General features: G+C 48.8%; 2 protein-coding genes across 2 annotated transcripts in view; one reads left to right on the forward strand and one right to left on the reverse strand.

The window, feature by feature from the left end:
* The window catches only part of ccdc135 (coiled-coil domain containing 135), a gene marked incomplete at both ends in the record, with an annotated part of 10,006 nt that extends 8,383 nt beyond the window's left edge, over positions 1 to 1,623 (reverse strand). Inside the window, 5 exons of the mRNA XM_079226403.1 lie at positions 259 to 483; positions 563 to 697; positions 783 to 977; positions 1,080 to 1,205; positions 1,435 to 1,623. Of these exons, the coding sequence (XP_079082529.1) occupies positions 259 to 483; positions 563 to 697; positions 783 to 977; positions 1,080 to 1,205; positions 1,435 to 1,623 (870 nt within the window). The remainder of the gene's footprint in view (positions 1 to 258; positions 484 to 562; positions 698 to 782; positions 978 to 1,079; positions 1,206 to 1,434) is intronic.
* Positions 1,624 to 3,800: 2,177 nt separating this feature from the next.
* Positions 3,801 to 18,531, forward strand: edem2 (ER degradation enhancer, mannosidase alpha-like 2). Its single transcript, XM_079226690.1, has 11 exons — positions 3,801 to 3,955; positions 5,329 to 5,439; positions 5,912 to 5,951; positions 6,025 to 6,130; positions 6,226 to 6,351; positions 10,795 to 11,006; positions 12,145 to 12,286; positions 12,352 to 12,476; positions 13,675 to 13,819; positions 16,720 to 16,841; positions 17,868 to 18,531. Exons 1-11 carry the CDS (start codon positions 3,864 to 3,866, stop codon positions 18,330 to 18,332), a joined length of 1,686 nt encoding a protein of 561 aa, XP_079082816.1. The 5' UTR covers positions 3,801 to 3,863; the 3' UTR covers positions 18,333 to 18,531.
* The last annotated feature ends 1,860 nt before the right edge of the window (positions 18,532 to 20,391 follow it).

Consider the following 20,391-nt stretch of genomic DNA (forward strand, 5'->3'; position numbering starts at 1 on the left):
AAGTGGTTTCCGTCTTGTGCAAACTACGCAGCATCGTGTTGTTGTTTTATTAATGAAGTGAAGTATAGGAGCAAGATAAACCCTCGGCTACATAACTACATGTGGACTACATGTATTGTCCGTTAATGACGCAGCATCCCGTCACAAACGATATCAGACGGCACTGAAGGCCCAGGTAGAAAATGCACGGCCCTCCGCCACTATACCGCCACTGATATATGTACAGTATATCTACAGATGATACGGCTGTGGACTCACAGCGCAGCCGCTGCTGCAGTCCTGCATGTTGACGTAGTAGTTGAGGTCGTTCCACACGCTCTCCACGCCCAGGAAGTGCTGGTCGTCGGTGGCGTAGCGGCTGCCGCTCAGCGGGTCGATGAAGAAGTTCTCCTGGACGCCGCGACTCCCGGACAGCACCAACACCCAGCAGTGCACCCGCAGGCCTCGCAGGGGGTCGGAGGGGCGCTGCTCGCTCTCCTGCTGCTGGAGGAGGAGGTCACGGCTCACAGGTTGTATTTCCAGCACATTGCATTCACTGCTCTGGCCCTCCAGCGTCGGTTACCTCTGGCCCCGTCTGCTGCTCTGCGTCCTGCTGCTGCTGCTTCTCCTCCTGCTGCGTCACAAATCGACTCTTCAGCTCCTTCGGAGGTTTCACCAAGTACTTATTCTCCGGAGGCTCCTGCTGGGCGACCTCACTCTGCACGCACACGGAGCACCATGTTACACCCCGTCCCCGTTATACACGTGGTGGGTACGGCGGCTGTGCAGTCGCGTACGAGTACCTGGACCTGGGCGGCCAGCAGGGGGCAGTCCAGCGCGCGGCGGTCCAGCAGACACATCTCCCTGACGGCGTAGCCGCTGACGCAGTAGGCGTCGTAGTTGGTGCCGAGCAGCAGGCTGCACAGCAGGGAGCTGGAGTCCAGACACGAGGCCCTCTGGCTCTGCAGAACCAAGTTGGAGGAGACCAGGAGCCTGGGCTGGGACACACACACACACACACACACACACACACACACACACACGTTGGCTGATGCCTATCAGAGCTTTTTAAGAAAGCTTGCTGGTTGTAATGAACTCACCAGGTCCACCGGCGGCTCCAGCGGCTCCAGAGACAGGAAGTCGGCCACGAAGGAGGCGCAGCCGCGCCAGGTGAAGAGTTCAGGGAAGCCTGTCGGCGTGGGCCGCAGAGTCGTGGACACGAACTTCTGGATGTTAGAATACAAACACACACAGGAGTTTCACAGAGGTTCAGATATCACATGATGATCTGGAAGTTTGGATTTGGGGATTTCTTTTTAAAAAATGTAAAAATGTAAACATTTCAAAATTTCAAAATTAGACATTTCAAAATTTAGACATTTCAAAATTTCTAAATTTAGAAATTTCTATATTTCTAAATTTCTCGTGTCGTAGAGTCGGATTGTCCCGCGTCACCTGAACGCCACACTCGTTGATCGGGCAGAGCAGCAGCGGCTTGCGGTCAGGGTACAGGTGAGAATACTGGCGCTGGAAGCTGCCGGCCACGGCCAGCAGTCTGGTCTCTTTGGGGGAGTTCAGCCTGTGGGACTCTGGACACAGCGAGTCTTCATCCTGCAGCTTCAGGCTGACATGAGAACACACCATAATATACCTCTACATGACATGAGAACACACCATAATATACCTCTACATGACATGAGAACACACCATAATATACCTCTACATGACATGAGAACACACCATAATATACCTCTACATGACATGAGAACACACCATAATATACCTCTACATGACATGAGAACACACCATAATATACCTCTACATGACATGAGAACACACCATAATATACCTCTACATGACATGAGAACACACCATAATATACCTATACGTGTGAGTGTGAGTGTGTGTGTGAGTGTGTTTGTGTGAGTGTGAGTGTGTGTGTGAGTTTGTGTGAGTGTGAGTGTGTGTGTGAGTGTGTGTGTGAGTTTGTGTGAGTGTGAGTTTGTGTGTGTGTGTGTGAGTGTGTGTGTGTGTGTGTGTGTGTGTGAGTGTGTGTGTGTGTGTGTGTGTGTGTGTGTGTGAGTGTACAGTATATTTACTCACAGAAGCTCATGAGGAGCTGAAACTTTGAGCGGCGCCTCCTCTTCCTCCTCCTCCTCCTCCCTCCTTAGCCCCTCCCCCTCCCCCTCCCGTAGCTCCTCCTCTTCTGACTCCCGTTCGGTCTCCATCTATTAACAAACCAGCAGCTCACGATGAATCACATCCCGTCACTCAGAGAACTCGAGAAAATACACAATGTGTATATAAATACATGAACAACTCAGTATCTCTTGTGTACTATGTAATGGTTCAGTACATAGAGTTCACACTGGGTAGTTCATACTGGGACCAGTAAGTGCTGTACAGTTGTGTGATATTGAATGAGTAACGTGTGTAAAGTATTGAAAATGAATCATTCCAAATGAAGTATTTCCATTTTACGTAATAATACTCAGAGACAAGTATTTTACTTTTTTACTTTTTACTGCACTACATGTATTTGTATTTATTTATTTTACATTAAAGAAACATACAGTAATATAATACTACTACTATACAGTATCTCAAATTGTATATAAGTAAAATTATAAATACAAACATAATTGTACTTATATATATATTTATATACATATATATATGTGTCTATAAATATATATAACTATATATATAGTTATATATATTATATATATATATATATATATATATATATATATATAATTATATATAAATATTTTTTTTAAATATGAAAATATTTTTAAAATTTTTTATATATAATTTTAATTATATATAATTATATATATATATATATATATATATATATATATATATATATATATATATATATATATATATAAAACATAGTACTTTAATAAACTAATAATGTACTCTCTGTGAGTAGAGCCGCTCTGCAGTGAGAGTACTTCTACTTTGGATACTTTATGTACATTTAGGTGATTTTATATTAAACTTCAGTGTGAAAACTTGTTGTCGTTATTGTTAATAATAATAATTTAAAAGACAATGTTCTAACAGAACGGTAAAAACAAGGTATGAATGATGATGTATTAATATGTAAAATACTTCAAGTTGTACTCACACTTTTATTTGGAGGATCTTCTTTTGTTTACGACCAGGACCGTTGTGCCCGCGCCGTGTCCATGGCAACAGCCGGACGTGATGACGTAGCAGCACGTCGCCTGTACGTGCGCTCAGAGATGACGTCATTGATTCGCGAGCCATTTTCTTTTTTTTCTTTTTTTTTAATACGGAAAAATACCAATATGGTATTTTATTAAAGCTACAGAAAACAATATGAAAACTCTTTACCATGGCAGCTAGTTGTTAGCTTCAATAATAGCATCACTTACATGATAATATATATTTATTAAATATCTTAAAACTTGTCGACCGTTTCTCAACGGGTTGTTCTTGAACGCAGCTCAAACTACTCGTTTACAACTGCCAACAAGCAACAATAACCGTGTACATATGTATACATACATATATATTTGACCAACAGAGCAGCGAGATTATCTTGCTCTTCTATTGTCGGTTATTTCATTTTTAATATAGTTTATTCGGTGTTTTTTTAAGATGATATATATAAATTCGCTAACGATGCTAAATACAAATAATCCGCGCTGTTCTTGAACGCAGCTCTGTTAGATTTCCTCGTCAGCGCACCGGGCGACGCATGCGCACATCGTTAACTTCCGGGCAGCTAGCACAACAACAGCAGGAAACCCACCTGTGCTGCTGCGATTCATTCTCTTCTTCGGGGTTTATTTCGTTTCTATGCACCTGCTTTCACGCGCGGCTCGCTCCCGTGTGTGCTCGTGGTCTCCATGCGCGCTCCCGTGCTCGTGACGCTGTGTGTGTTGGTGCTGAGCGATGCGGCGGCTCGTCAGTTCACAGAGGAGGAGATGGCTGCTGTCAGGTAACGAGTACTCAGGAAGTACGAGTACTCAGGTGAAGTACTCATACATGAAGTACTGCAGGAGATGTACATGAAGTACAGGTACTCATGCAGGTGAAGTACTCATGCAGGTGAAGTACTCATGCAGTAGAGATTAGAATAATAAGAACAATCCACAATTTATACAATAAACGGAATAAAAAAGATAAATCTAAATAAATTGGAATTGATTCGAAATAAACCCGACTGCTGGTTTATTGTGATTGCACGTCTCACTCTCTGGTCTCACTCTCTAGTCTCACTCTAATCTCACTCTCTAGTCTCACTCTCTGGTCTCAATCTCTAGTCTCACTCTAATCTCACTCTCTGGTCTCACTCTAATCTCACTCTCTAGTCTCACTCTCTGGTCTCAATCTCTAGTCTCACTCTAATCTCACTCTCTGGTCTCACTCTAATCTCACTCTCTGGTCTCACTCTCTGGTCTCAATCTCTAGTCTCACTCTAATCTCACTCTCTGGTCTCACTCTCTGGTCTCACACTCTGGTCTCACTCTCTAGTCTCACTCTCTAGTCTCACTCTAATCTCACTCTAATCTCACTCTAATCTCACTCTCTGGTCTCACTCTCTAGTCTCACTCTGTAGTCTCACTCTCTGGTCTCACTCTAATCTCACTCTCTGGTCTCACTCTCTAGTCTCACTCTCTGGTCTCACTCTCTGGTCTCACTCTCTAGTCTCACTCTCTGGTCTCACTCTAATCTCACTCTCTAGTCTCACTCTCTAGTCTCACTCTAATCTCACTCTCTAGTGTCACTCTCTGGTCTCACTCTAATCTCACTCTCTAGTCTCACTCTAATCTCACTCTCTAGTCTCACTCTCTGGTCTCACTCTAATCTCACTCTCTAGTGTCACTCTCTGGTCTCACTCTAATCTCACTCTCTAGTCTCACTCTAATCTCACTCTCTAGTCTCACTCTCTGGTCTTACTCTAATCTCACTCTCTGGTCTCACTCTCTAGTCTCACTCTAATCTCACTCTCTAGTCTCACTCTAATCTCACTCTCTAGTCTCACTCTCTGGTCTCACTCTAATCTCACTCTCTGGTCTCACTCTCTAATCTCACTCTCTAGTCTCACTCTCTAGTCTCACTCTAATCTCACTCTCTAGTCTCACTCTAATCTCACTCTCTAGTCTCACTCTAATCTCACTCTCTAGTCTCACTCTCTGGTCTCACTATCTAATCTCACTCTCTGGTCTCACTCTAATCTCACTCTCTAGTCTCACTCTAATCTCACTCTCTAGTCTCACTCTCTGGTCTCACTATCTAATCTCACTCTCTGGTCTCACTCTAATCTCACTCTCTGGTCTCACTCTCTGGTCTCACTCTTCATTTTTTTAGGCAGCGCATCAAATCCATGTTCTACCACGCCTACAACAGTTACCTTGACAACGCCTTCCCCTACGACGAGCTCCGCCCACTCACCTGTGACGGACAGGACACCTGGGGCAGGTACGTGACCTCATCAGGTTGTATCATAAAAACATTCTTCTTTTACTACTTCTTTCATTTTTATATTTTATGGTTTCTGTTTATTTTTCACTTTCTTTCACTTCTTTATTCATCTATTGTCCTTTTATTGTCTAATATTGTCTAATATTGTCTCAAAGCGCTCCGTAATAAAGTCTATTATTATAATTATAATAATAATAATGATGATGATGATGATGATGATTATTATAATTATTATAATATTTAACTCTACACTTAATTAGATTCTTGTGTGACAGTAAAACTTATTCATAATTTTCATAATTTGATAAATTTGCTGTCTATTCTTCAGAAATCTGTTATTAGTGTATTAATACACATAATTAACTCATGGCGTTCTTATTGTTATGTGTGTGTGTTTCTTCATGTGTATTTTGGATGGCTGCTCTAACTTGTTTATCTCATTGATGAGCTACTCGTGTTTCCTCCACAGCTTCTCTCTCACGCTGATCGACGCTCTGGACACTCTGCTGGTGAGTCTGAGCTCCTGAAGCTCTTTGTGGCGCTGCGTTCAGGTGGCGCTTAAAAAACGTGTTTCTCTGGAAGGTTCTGGGGAACCAGACGGAGTTCCAGCGTGTCGCGTCGCTGCTTCAGGACACGGTGGACTTCGACATCGACGTCAACGCGTCCGTGTTCGAGACCAACATCAGAGGTGTGTGTGTGTGTGTGTGTGTGTGTGTGTGTGTGTGTGTGTGTGTGTGTGTGATTGATGAACTTATCTTAATGTGTGTGTCTGTGTGTGTGTAGTGGTAGGAGGTCTCCTCTCAGCTCACCTGTTGGCAGGTCGTGGGGCGATGGATCTGGAGCCCGGTTGGCCATGTGCCGGTCCGCTGCTGAGGATGGCCGAGGACGCGGCCCGGAGGCTGCTGCCCGGTGAGCACCCAGACGACGCAGACGCACGCAGACGCACGCAGACACACACAGACTACGCAGACTACACAGACAACACAGACCGACGCAGACCGACGCAGACCACGCAGACATACAAAGACCACGTAGACCACGCAGACACACGTAGACCACGTAGACCACGTAGACCACGTAGACCACGCAGACACACGTAGACCACGTAGACCACGCAGACCACGCAACCACGCAGACCACGCAGACCACGCAGACACACCCAGACCACGCAGACACACACGTAGACTCACAGACTACGCAGACCCACACAGACGCACGCAGACACACGCAGACGCACGCAGACCATGCAGACAACACAGACTACGCAGACACACGCAGACCACGCAGATACACGCAGATACACGCAGACCACGCAGACACACACAGACTACGCAGACTACACAGACAACACAGACCGACGCAGACCGACGCAGACCACGCAGACATACAAAGACCACGTAGACCACGCAGACACACGTAGACCACGCAGACCCACGTAGACCACGCAGACCACGCAACCACGCAGACCACGCAGACACACCCAGACCACGCAGACACACCCAGACCACGCAGACACACGTAGACTCACAGACTACGCAGACACACACAGACTACGCAGACACACGCAGACTACGCAGACCCACACAGACGCACGCAGACGCACGCAGACGCACGCAGACGCACGCATATCCACGTAGACCACGTAGACCACGCAGACGCACGTAGACCACGCAGATGCACGTAGACACACGCAGACGCAAGCAGACACACGCAGACCACGCAGACCACGCAGACCACGCAGACGCACGCAGACGCACACAGACGCACGCAGACATACGTAGACCACGTAGACCACGCAGACACACATAGACCACACAGACACACGCAGACACACCCAGACCACGCAGACAACACAGACGTACGCAGACCGACGCAGACCACGCAGATATACAAAGACCACGTAGACCACGCAGACACACGTAGACCACGCAGACACACACAGACACACCCAGACCACGCAGACAACACAGACGCACGCAGACGCACGCAGACCACGCAGACAACACAGACTACGCAGACACACGCAGACACACGCAGATACACGCAGATACACGCAGACCACGCAGACACACACAGACTACGCAGACTACACAGACAACACAGACCGACGCAGACCGACGCAGACCACGCAGACATACAAAGACCACGTAGACCACGCAGACACACGTAGACCACGTAGACCACGCAGACCACGCAACCACGCAGACCACGCAGACCACGCAGACACACCCAGACCACGCAGACACACACGTAGACTCACAGACTACGCAGACACACACAGACTACGCAGACACACGCAGACTACGCAGACTACGCAGACCCACGCAGACACACCCAGACCACACAGACGCACGCAGACGCACACATATCCACGTAGACCACGTAGACCACGCAGACGCACGTAGACCACGCAGATGCACGTAGACACACGCAGACGCAAGCAGACCACGCAGACCACGCAGACCACGCAGACGCACGCAGACGCACACAGACGCACGCAGACATACGTAGACCACGTAGACCACGCAGACACACATAGACCACACAGACACACGCAGACACACCCAGACCACGCAGACAACACAGACGTACGCAGACCGACGCAGACCACGTAAACATACAAAGACCACGTAGACCACGCAGACACACGTAGACCACGCAGACACACACAGACATACCCAGACCACGCAGACAACACAGACGCACGCAGACACACGCAGACGCACGCAGACCACGCAGACAACACAGACTACGCAGACACACGCAGACCACGCAGATACACGCAGACAACGCAGACACACACAGACTACGCAGACTACACAGACAACACAGACCGACGCAGACCGACGCAGACCGACGCAGACCACGCAGACATACAAAGACCACGTAGACCACGCAGACACACGTAGACCACGCAGACCCACGTAGACCACGCAACCACGCAGACCACGCAGACCACGCAGACACACCCAGACCACGCAGACACACACGTAGACTCACAGACTACGCAGACACACACAGACTACGCAGACACACGCAGACTACGCAGACTACGCAGACCCACGCAGACACACCCAGACCACACAGACGCACGCAGACGCACGCAGACGCACGCATATCCACGTAGACCACGCAGACGCACGTAGACCACGCAGATGCACGTAGACACACGCAGACGCAAGCAGACACACGCAGACCACGCAGACTACGCAGACCATGCAGACCACGCAGACGCACGCAGATGCACACAGACGCACGCAGACCACGTAGACCACGCAGACACACATAGACCACACAGACACACGCAGACACACCCAGACCAGGCAGACAACACAGACGTACGCAGACCCACGCAGACATACAAAGACCACGTAGACCACGCAGACACACGTAGACCACGCAGACACACACAGACACACCCAGACCACGCAGACAACACAGACGCACGCAGACACACGCAGACGCACGCAGACCACGCAGACAACACAGACTACGCAGACACACGCAGACCACGCAGATACACGCAGATACACGCAGACCACGCAGACACACACAGACTACGCAGACTACACAGACACACACAGACACACAGACTACGCAGACACACGCAGACCACGAAGACCACGCAGACAACGCGTACCACGCAGACACGCGCAGACACATGCAGACACACGCAGACACATGCAGACACACGCAGACACACGCAGACCACGCAGACCACGCAGAAACACGCAGACACACGTAGACATACGTAGATCGCGTAGACTACGCAGACACACGCAGACCACGCAAACACACGTAGACACACGTAGACCACGCAGACACACTCAGACCACGTAGACACACGTAGATACACGTAGACCACGCAGACACACGTAGACACACGTAGACCACGCAGACACACGTAGACCACGTAGACCACGCAGACACACGCAGACACACGCAGACACACCCAGACCACGCAGACACACCCAGACCACGTAGACACACGTAGACACACGCAGACACACGCAGACACACACAGACTACGCAGACACACACAGACTACGCAGACACACGCAGACTACGTAGACACGCAGACCACGCAGATACTCGCAGACCACGCAGACACACAGACTACGCAGACACACGCAGACACACGCAGACCATGAAGACTATGCAGACCACGCAGACATGCGCAGACACACACAGACTACGCAGACCACGCAGACACACGCAGACACACGCAGACACACGCAGACAACGTAGACACACGTAGACACACGTAGACCACGCAGACACACCCAAACCACGCAGACACACGCAGACACACCCAGACCACGCAGACACACGCAGACACACCCAGACCAAGCAGACACACCCAGACCACGCAGACACACGCAGACACACGCAGACGCATGCAGACGCATGCAGACACATGCAGACACACGCAAACCACGCAGACACACGCAGACCACGCAGACACACGCAGACACACCCAGACCCACGCAGACCACGCGTAGACACACGCAGACGCACGCAGACGCACGCAGACACACACAGACTACGCAGACACACAGACTACGCAGACACACACAGACCACGAAGATTATGCAGACCACGCGGACCACGCAGACATGCGCAGACACATACAGACTACGCAGACACACGCAGTCACACGCAGACCACGCAGATACACGCAGACCATGCAGACACACACAGACACACGCAGGCACATGCAGACACACACAGACACACGCAGGCACACGCAGACACACGCAGACACACGCAGACACACACAGACTACTCAGACACACGCAGACTACGCAGACACACACAGACACACGCAGACTACGCAGACACACACAGACTACTCAGATACGCAGACACACACAGACTACGCAGACACACACAGACTACGCAGACACACGCAGACACACGCAGACTACACAGACACACACAGACTACGCAGAGACAAACAGACTACACAGACTACGTAGACTACGCAGACACACACAGACACACGGAGACTACGCAGACACACACAGACTACCCAGACACACGCAGGCACACAGACTACGCAGACACACACAGACTACGCAGACACACGGAGACTACGCAGACACACACAGACTACCCAGACACACGCAGGCACACAGACTACGCAGACACACACAGACTACGCAGACACACACAGACTACGCAGACTACGCAGACACACACAGACTACGCAGACACACGCAGACACACACAGACTACTCAGACTACGCAGACACTCACAGACTATGCAGACTACGCAGACGCATGCAGACACACGCATCATTTAACGAACCGGATCAGAACCGGAGCTGACGCGGTCCTGAACGCCTCCAGCGTTCCAGACTCCCACCGGCATGCCGTACGGCACGGTGAACCTGCAGCGCGGCGTCGGTCCAACCGAGACGCCCGTCACCTGCACCGCCGGCGTGGGCACCTTCATCCTGGAGTTCACCACGCTGAGCCGGCTCACGGGGGACGACGCCTTCGAGGACGCGGCCCGCCGGGCCCTGAGGGCCCTGTGGGGGACCCGGTCCGACATCGGGCTGGTGAGGAGTCCACCCATCTGTCTGCCCGTCTGTCTGCACGACTTCACAAGAACCAGTCACATTTAGTTATAACAGAACATGACAAAACAATCCAACAAAACTGAAACTAAAACACTGCACACGCAAGAACACGAGCCACGATCAGAAGGAACGATATTAACTATATAATAAAAACAACAGCATAGAAACATTAACACAACGCTACTTCAGATGTAACAACACAAAATCTGTTCAGTTCACTTTAAGTCCATCCGCCTCTCTTTGTTAACAAACAGTTCAATGACGCGGTTGTTCAGTTTATCGTGCGCTTCAGTTCCATTACCAGCTTCTTCTCGATGGTCATGGACCAGTGAGGACAGTCCAGCCTCCCAGTTTCTGGAATACGTTTCCATGTGTTTTAGGGACGAAAATGTCCCGTAACCTTCCGTGAGAAAGGCGTCGTCAGTAAATCCGCCACCAAGTCTGTTTCTCCTCCTTCAGACATTGAGTGTTTAAAAAAATAAATAACAATGTCTAAACTCTTCTGACTACTACTGAGTTATGCTAGCAGCTAGCTAGCTTTCTGTTGACAGAAGTCACGCTGGCCCACTGACCAATCACAGCGCATGTTAGTGCTGACGCCACCTCACAGGCGCTGCACGCCAAAGAATACGCCCAGCGTGTCAAAAATCACGATAACGTCCCCATCTACTTTAATCTACAAAGACCAGCTAGAAGCGCTCTGCTTCCATAGAGACACAGAGGTGAAATCTGATTGGATAAGAGCTCTCCTTAAAACCAGCTGCACTAGAAGCAGCGCTGCAGGCTGAAGCAGAGCAACAGAGGAAGACAGGAGCTGTGACATGAGAACATCATTATAATACATGTAGTGTGTTTGTGAACAACAATTAAATGATAAAATAGATATAACTTTGTGATTCTGTTTAGGCAGCAGAGAAGACTTACAGGCCCTGAGGCCACCACTGATAGATACACCTAAATGCCAGTAAAATCTCCACAAAAACGTCTGATTTGTAGTGGAGGAAGGAAGATGACCGGGTGGACACCTGTCTGTCTCTCCACCTGTCTCTCCACCTGTCTGTCTCTCCACCTGTCTCTCGACCTGCCTGTCTCTCCACCTGTCTGTCTCTCTGTCCAGGTGGGTAATCACATTGACGTCCTGTCTAAGAAGTGGGTCGCTCAGGACGCCGGCATCGGAGCCGGGGTGGACTCCTACTTTGAGTATCTGGTGAAAGGAGCCATCATGCTGCAGGACGAGGAGCTGCTGGACATGTTCCTGGGTAAGACGACAACAACAACAACAACAACAACAACACACTCACCCTGACTGTCGGTTTGCCCTCAGAGTACGACCGGGCCCTTCAGAACTACACCCGCTTCGACGACTGGTACCTGTGGGTCCAGATGCACAAAGGAACCGTCTCCATGCCGGTCTTCCAGTCTCTGGAGGCCTTCTGGCCCGGCCTGCAGGTACACGCACACGCACACACGCGCACACACAGTCCTGACTCGATGCATGGATAACCCTTCTACTTTTCCTGTAGAAAGAGAACATTTGAGTGTGTCCTAGTTGCCTTAGCTCAGTGGTTCTCAAACCTTTTCTATCGCGCCTCACCTTGGAGGAAGAAAGATGTTCACGCCCTATTTTGGAGGAAGAAAGATGTTCGCGCCCCATTTTGGAGGAAGAAAGATGTTCACGCCCCATTTTGGAGGAAGAAAGATGTTCACGCCCCATTTTGGAGGAAGAAAGATGTTCGCGCCCCATTTTGGAGGAAGAAAGATGTTCACGCCCCATTTTGGAGGAAGAAAGATGTTCACGCCCCATTTTGGAGGAAGAAAGATGTTCACTCCCCATTTTGGAGGAAGAAAGATGTTCACGCCCCACCTTGGAGGAAGAAAGATGTTCACTCCCCATTTTGGAGGAAGAAAGATGTTCACGCCCCACCTTGGAGGAAGAAAGATGTTCACTCCCCATTTTGGAGGAAGAAAGATGTTCACGCCCCACCTTGGAGGAAGAAAGATGTTCGCGCCCCACCTTGGAGGAAGAAAGATGTTCACGCCCCACCTTGGTGGAAGAAAGATGTTCGCGCCCCACCTTGGAGGAAGAAAGATGTTCACGCCCCACCGCCCCAACTAAGTTGTAACAAAACGGTCCAACTCCATCCGTGCTTTTTCCAATAATAGAATAAAGAAAATGTAAATCCCTCTCAGGTAAACCAGATCGCTCCATCAGACAAACACTAACAACATGTCAATCACTTTGTTAGAATAATGCAAATAAAGTTCTGTCTGTGCAGAAAATAACTAATATTTGGCAAAACAATTATCTATTGTGGCTCAAATAACCTGTTTAGCACTGAATATATTTTAAAGATAATAACGATCAACGTTCAACCTGTGAAAACAGAATGAGTGCAGATGTGTTATTATAAAAAAAATCTCCCCCCGCGCCCCACCTGTAATACCTCCGCGCCCCACTATAGGGTCGTGACCCATAGTTTGAGAACCACTGCCTTAACGTATCCTCATGTCCTTAACGTGTCCCTTATCATGTCCTCGTGTCTTAACGTGTCCCTTGATGTGTCCTCATGCCTTAGCGTGTCCTCATGTCCTAACGTGTCCCTTAGCGTGTCCTCATGTCTTAACGTGTCCCTTGACGTGTCCCCAGTCCCTCCTGGGGAACCTGGACGGCGCCGTGAGAACCTTCCAGAACTATTACTCTGTGTGGAGACAGTTTGGAGGCCTGCCGGAGTTCTACAGCATCCCTCAGGGCTACACGGTGGACAAGAGAGAGGGGTACCCTCTGAGACCGGGTCAGTCCACCACAGACAACTACAGTCCACTACAGTCCACTATAGTCCACTATAGTCCACTCTAGACCACTACAGTCCACTATAGTCCACTCTAGACCACTACAGTCCACTATAGTCCACTATAGTCCACTATTGACCACTACAGTCCACTACGGTCCACTACGGTCCACTACAGTCCACTACAGTCCACTACGGTCCACTACAGACCACTATAGTCCACTATAGTCCACTACGGTCCACTATAGTCCACTATTGACCACTACAGTCCACTACGGTCCACTACGGTCCACTACAGTCCACTACAGTCCACTACGGTCCACTACAGACCACTATAGTCCACTATAGTCCCCTATAGTCCACTACAGTCCCCTATAGTCCCCTACAGTCCACTACAGTCCACTACAGTCCCCTATAGTCCACTACAGTCCACTACAGTCCACTACAGTCCCCTATAGTCCCCTATAGTCCACTATAGTCCACTATAGTCCACTATAGACCACTATAGTCCACTATAGACCACTACAGTCCACTACAGTCCACTATAGTCCCCTATAGTCCACTACAGTCCACTACAGTCCCCTATAGTCCACTACAGTCCCCTATAGTCCACTACAGTCCCCTATAGTCCACTATAGTCCACTCTAGACCACTACAGTCCACTATAGTCCACTCTAGACCACTACAGTCCACTATAGTCCACTATAGTCCACTATTGACCACTACAGTCCACTACGGTCCACTACGGTCCACTACAGTCCACTACAGTCCACTACGGTCCACTACAGACCACTATAGTCCACTATAGTCCACTACGGTCCACTATAGTCCACTATTGACCACTACAGTCCACTACAGTCCACTACGGTCCACTACGGTCCACTACAGTCCACTACAGTCCACTACGGTCCACTACAGACCACTATAGTCCACTATAGTCCCCTATAGTCCACTACAGTGCCCTATAGTCCCCTACAGTCCACTACAGTCCACTACAGTCCCCTATAGTCCACTACAGTCCACTACAGTCCCCTATAGTCCCCTATAGTCCACTATAGTCCACTATAGTCCACTATAGACCACTATAGTCCACTATAGACCACTACAGTCCACTACAGTCCACTATAGTCCCCTATAGTCCACTACAGTCCACTACAGTCCCCTATAGTCCACTACAGTCCCCTATAGTCCACTATAGTCCACTATAGTCCACTACAGTCCACTATAGTCCACTACAGTCCACTATAGTCCACTACAGTCCACTACAGACCACTATAGTCCACTATAGACCACTACAGTCCACTATAGTCCACTATAGTCCACTATTGACCACTACAGTCCACTACGGTCCACTATGGTCCACTACAGTCCACTACAGTCCACTACGGTCCACTACAGACCACTATAGTCCACTATAGTCCACTACGGTCCACTATAGTCCACTATTGACCACTACAGTCCACTACGGTCCACTACGGTCCACTACAATCCACTACAGTCCACTACGGTCCACTACAGACCACTATAGTCCACTATAGTCCCCTATAGTCCACTACAGTCCCCTATAGTCCCCTATAGTCCCCTACAGTCCACTACAGTCCACTACAGTCCACTACAGACCACTATAGTCCACTACAGTACCCTATAGTCCCCTATAGTCCCCTATAGTCCACTATAGTCCACTATAGTCCACTATAGTCCACTATAGACCACTACAGTCCACTACAGTCCACTATAGTCCCCTATAGTCCCCTATAGTCCACTACAGTCCACTACAGTCCCCTACAGTCCCCTATAGTCCACTACAGTCCACTACAGTCCACTACAGTCCACTATAGTCCACTATAGTCCACTACAGTCCACTACAGACCACTATAGTCCACTATAGTCCACTACAGACCACTATAGTCCACTATTGACCACTACAGTTCACTATAGTCCACTACAGTCCCCCACAGACCACTACAGTCCACTCCAGTCCACTCCAGTCCACTATAGTCCACTATAGTCCACTATAGTCCACTACGGTCCACTACAGTCCACTATAGTCCACTATAGTCCACTCCAGTCCACTATAGACCACTACAGTCCACTATAGTCCACTACAGTCCACTACAGACCACTATAGTCCACTACAGTCCACTACGGTCCACTACAGTCCACTATAGTCCACTACAGTCCACTACAGTCCCCCACAGACCACTACAGTCCACTACAGACCACTATAGTCCACTATAGTCCACTACGGTCCACTATAGTCCATTACGGTCCACTACAGTCCACTCCAGTCCACTACGGTCCACTCCAGTCCACTATAGTCCACTATAGTCCACTACGGTCCACTACAGACCACTATAGTCCACTACAGACCACTACAGACCACTATAGTCCCCCACAGACCACTACGGTCCACTACAGTCCACTATAGTCCACTGTAGTCCACTCCAGTCCACTATTGTCCACTATAGTCCACTACAGTCCACTATAGTCCACTCCAGTCCACTATAGTCCACTCCAGTCCACTATAGACCACTACAGTCCACTATAGTCCACTACAGTCCACTACAGTCCCCCACAGACCACTACAGTCCACTACAGTCCACTACAGACCACTATAGTCCACTACGGTCCACTGCAGTCCACTACGGTCCACTCCAGTCCACTATAGTCCACTATAGTCCACTACAGACCACTACAGACCACTACAGACCTCTATAGTCCACTACAGTCCACTACAGACCACTATAGTCCACTACAGACCACTACAGACCTTTATAGTCCAGCACAGTCCACTATAGTCCACCACAGTTTAACATCCTTTACGTGAAGCTTTTTAAAACCTTACGGGCTTTTATTTTGAAAGTAAACACAGCTGCTGAGCGTTCCTGTGTTTGTGGTTCCAGAGTTGATCGAGAGCGCCATGTACCTGTTCAGAGCGACAGGTGACCACACCTACCTGCAGCTGGGCCTCGACGCGCTGGAGTCCATCGAGAAGATCAGCAGGACGCCCTGCGGCTACGCCAGCGTGAGCGCCGCTAGCCGCTAGCTCGTAGCTTTTAGCTCGTAGCTCGTGGCTTGTAGCTCGTAGCTCTTAGTTTGTAGCTTGTAGCTCGTAACTCGTAGCTCTTAGCTTGTAGCTCGTAGCTCGGAGCTCGTAGCTTCGAGCTCGTAGCTTGTAGCTCGTAGCTCGTAGCTTGTAGCTCGTAGCTCGTAGCTTGTAGCTCGTAGCTTGTAGCTCGTAGCTCTTAGTTTGTAGCTTGTAGCTTGTAACTCGTAGCTCTTAGCTTGTAGCTCGTAGCTCGTAGCTTGTAGCTCGTAGCTCGTAGCTCGTAGCTTGTAGCTCGTAGCTCTTAGTTTGTAGCTTGTAGCTCGTAACTCGTAGCTCTTAGCTTGTAGCTCGTAGCTTGTAGCTCGTAGCTCGTAGCTTGTAGCTCGTAGCTCTTAGCTTGTAGCTCGTAGCTCGTAGCTTGTAGCTCGTAGCTCGTAGCTCGTAGCTCGTAGCTTGTAGCTCGTAGCTTGTAGCTCGTAGCTCTTAGTTTGTAGCTTGTAGCTCGTAACTCGTAGCTCTTAGCTTGTAGCTCGTAGCTCGTAGCTTGTAGCTCGTAGCTCGTAGCTTGTAGCTCGTAGCTCCGCTTTAAGGGACAGTGTGAGTGAGGTTTAGTGCTATCTAGTGGTGACTTCTCAGATCTTTAAGGGTTCTCTCTCGTCACTAATTGATTGCTTTAAAAATAACATATATAGGATTTAAAATAAATGAAACCGTAATATTGTTTCCATAACTCAGATTGTATTTTCAATACTTAGTCATTAATAATTCACTGGCAACATACGATTATTAATAGACAATAACTTATTTATTCCAGGAGTTGATTAATCATTTATTGTATAAAATGTTCCTTCAATTTGACATTAAATGACATTTAATTGCCACATTATTGGCAATCATTTTCTCAATTAATTAATAGATAATAGTTTTAAAACAACGATTATTTTCTTTTCTCTGTTTTCTTTTTGTGTAATTAAATAATGAAATGTTAAACTATATCTGCAGGTGAAGGACCTGCGAGACCACCAGCTGGACAACCGGATGGAGTCCTTCTTCCTGGCCGAGACCGTGAAGTACCTGTACCTGCTCTTTGACCCCGCCCACTTCCTGCACGGTGGGGGGGCGGAGGGGGACGGCTCGTGGGAGCCGGGCGGCGAGGCGGGGCGCTGCGTGCTGGGCGCCGGCGGCTTCGTGTTCAACACGGAGGCCCACCCGCTGGACCCGGCCGCGCTGCACTGCTGCGGGCGCCACGCGCAGGACCGGCAGCAGCTGCGGGACGTCCTGCTGGGCCTGGCGGAGCCCGCCGGCCAATCAGAGCCCGGCGGGCCGGAGGAAGCCCCGCCCCCCGGCCAATGGGAGAGCATCGCTCTGAAACCGGGCGCCAGGAAGACGCCCTCGAGGTCCTGTCCCGTCCAGCCCTTCAGCGCCCGCTTCTCCGTGCTGGGACAGGTGTTCACGGGCGACGCCTGAACTCACCTTCCTCTTCATCTTCTTCATCCGGCTGCTGATTGGATCACCATCTCTAAAACTGAAAGAAACAATAATTCATAAACGGATTCACCGGCTTCCAGAAAGAATATCTTTTTATTTTTTTATTTTATTTTTTGTGACGGAACAAGAACTAATTTAAACTGAAGCTGAAATATATTTGTATTTATTAAAAATCGTGTGGTTGTTCTGTGATTTGGTCCATGAATATATTTATTGTAATATATATGTATGTTCTGTGTATTTAGATGGACAGCCTGTGGCGCTTGAAGCTGCCAGCAGGAGGCGATAGAGTCCTCCAGAAAGAAGAAAACAACATGAGTTCCTTTTTTAAAATCTTTTTCTATGAAAGTCTCTGACTGAGCGATGAAATAACTGATTCATAAAGTAGAGGAAACTGTTTTCTTTCATTATTCATCATTATTATGAGTTACGCTTCTCTAGAGGTTCACTTAGAACTTCCTCCTTTCCTTTCCTTCCTTCCTCCCTCCTCATCTCTCCTATCCTGTTTCCTCCTCTCCTTTCCTCCCTCTCTCATCATCTCTCCTCTCCTGTCTCCTCCTTTCCTTCCTTCCTTCCTCCCTCCTCATCTCTCCTATCCTGTATCCTCCTCCTTTCCTCCCTCTCTCATCATCTCTCCTCTCCTGTCTCCTCCTCTCCTTTCCTTCCTCCCTCCTCTCTCCTATCCTGTCTCCTCCTCTCCTTTCCTCCCTCTCTCATCATCTCTCCTCTCCTGTCTCCTCCTCTCCTTTCCTTCCTCCCTCCTCTCTCCTATCCTGTCTCCTCCTCTCCTTTCCTCCCTCTCTCATCATCTCTCCTCTCCTGTCTCCTCCTCTCCTTTCCTTCTTTTACCCCTCCAGTCTATGTCCCATCCTTTCCTCCTCCCCCCTCCCCCCTCCTCCCCCCCCTCCTCTCTCAGGGTGTGTCTGTATTGATGACATCATGACTAACAGTGTTTCCTTGAGTTCAATCCTAAAGTCTTAAACAGTTTCCAGCCCTGATTTGATCTCTACTGGTCTCTACTGTCTCTACTGTCTCTACTAGTCTCTACTGTCTCTACTGTCTCTACTAGTCTCTACTGGTATCTACTGTCTCTACTGGTTTCTACTAGTCTCTACTAGTCTCTACTGTCTCTACTGTCTCTACTAGTCTCTACTGTCTCTACTGGTCTCTACTAGTCTCTACTGTCTCTACTAGTCTCTACTGTCTCTACTGTCTCTACTAGTCTCTACTGTCTCTACTGGTCTCTACTAGTCTCTACTAGTCTCTACTAGTCTCTACTGTCTCTACTGTCTCTACTAGTCTCTACTGTCTCTACTAGTCTCTACTGTCTATACTGTCTCTACTAGTCTCTACTAGTCTCAACTGTCTCTACTAGTCTCTACTGTCTCTACTGTCTACTGGTCTCTACTGTCTCTACTAGTCTCTACTGGTCTCTACTGTCTCTACTGTCTCTACTAGTCTCTACTGTCTCTACTAGTCTCTACTAGTCTCTACTGTCTCTACTGGTCTCTACTGTCTACTGGTCTCTACTGTCTCTACTAGTCTCTACTGGTCTCTACTGTCTCTACTAGTCTCTACTGTCTCTACTAGTCTCTACTAGTCTCTACTGTCTCTACTGTCTCTACTGGTCTCTACTAGTCTCTACTGTCTCTGCTAGTCTCTACTAGTCTCTACTGTCTCTACTAGTCTCTACTGTCTATACTGGTCTCTACTAGTCTCTACTGTCTCTACTGGTCTCTACTAGTCTCTACTGTCTCTACTGTCTCTACTGGTCTCTACTAGTCTCTACTAGTCTCTACTGTCTCTACTGTCTCTACTAGTCTCTACTGTCTCTACTAGTTTCTACTGTCTCTACTAGTCTCTACTGTCTCTACTGGTCTCTACTAGTCTCTACTGTCTCTACTGGTCTCTACTGTCTCTACTAGTCTCTACTGTCTCTACTAGTCTCTACTGGTCTCTACTGTCTCTACTAGTCTCTACTGGTCTCTACTAGTCTCTACTGTCTCTACTAGTCTCTACTAGTCTCTACTGTCTCTAC

Source organism: Taurulus bubalis, assembly GCF_910589615.1.
Source record: "Taurulus bubalis genome assembly, chromosome: 11".
Taxonomy (NCBI): Eukaryota; Metazoa; Chordata; class Actinopteri; order Perciformes; family Cottidae; genus Taurulus; species Taurulus bubalis.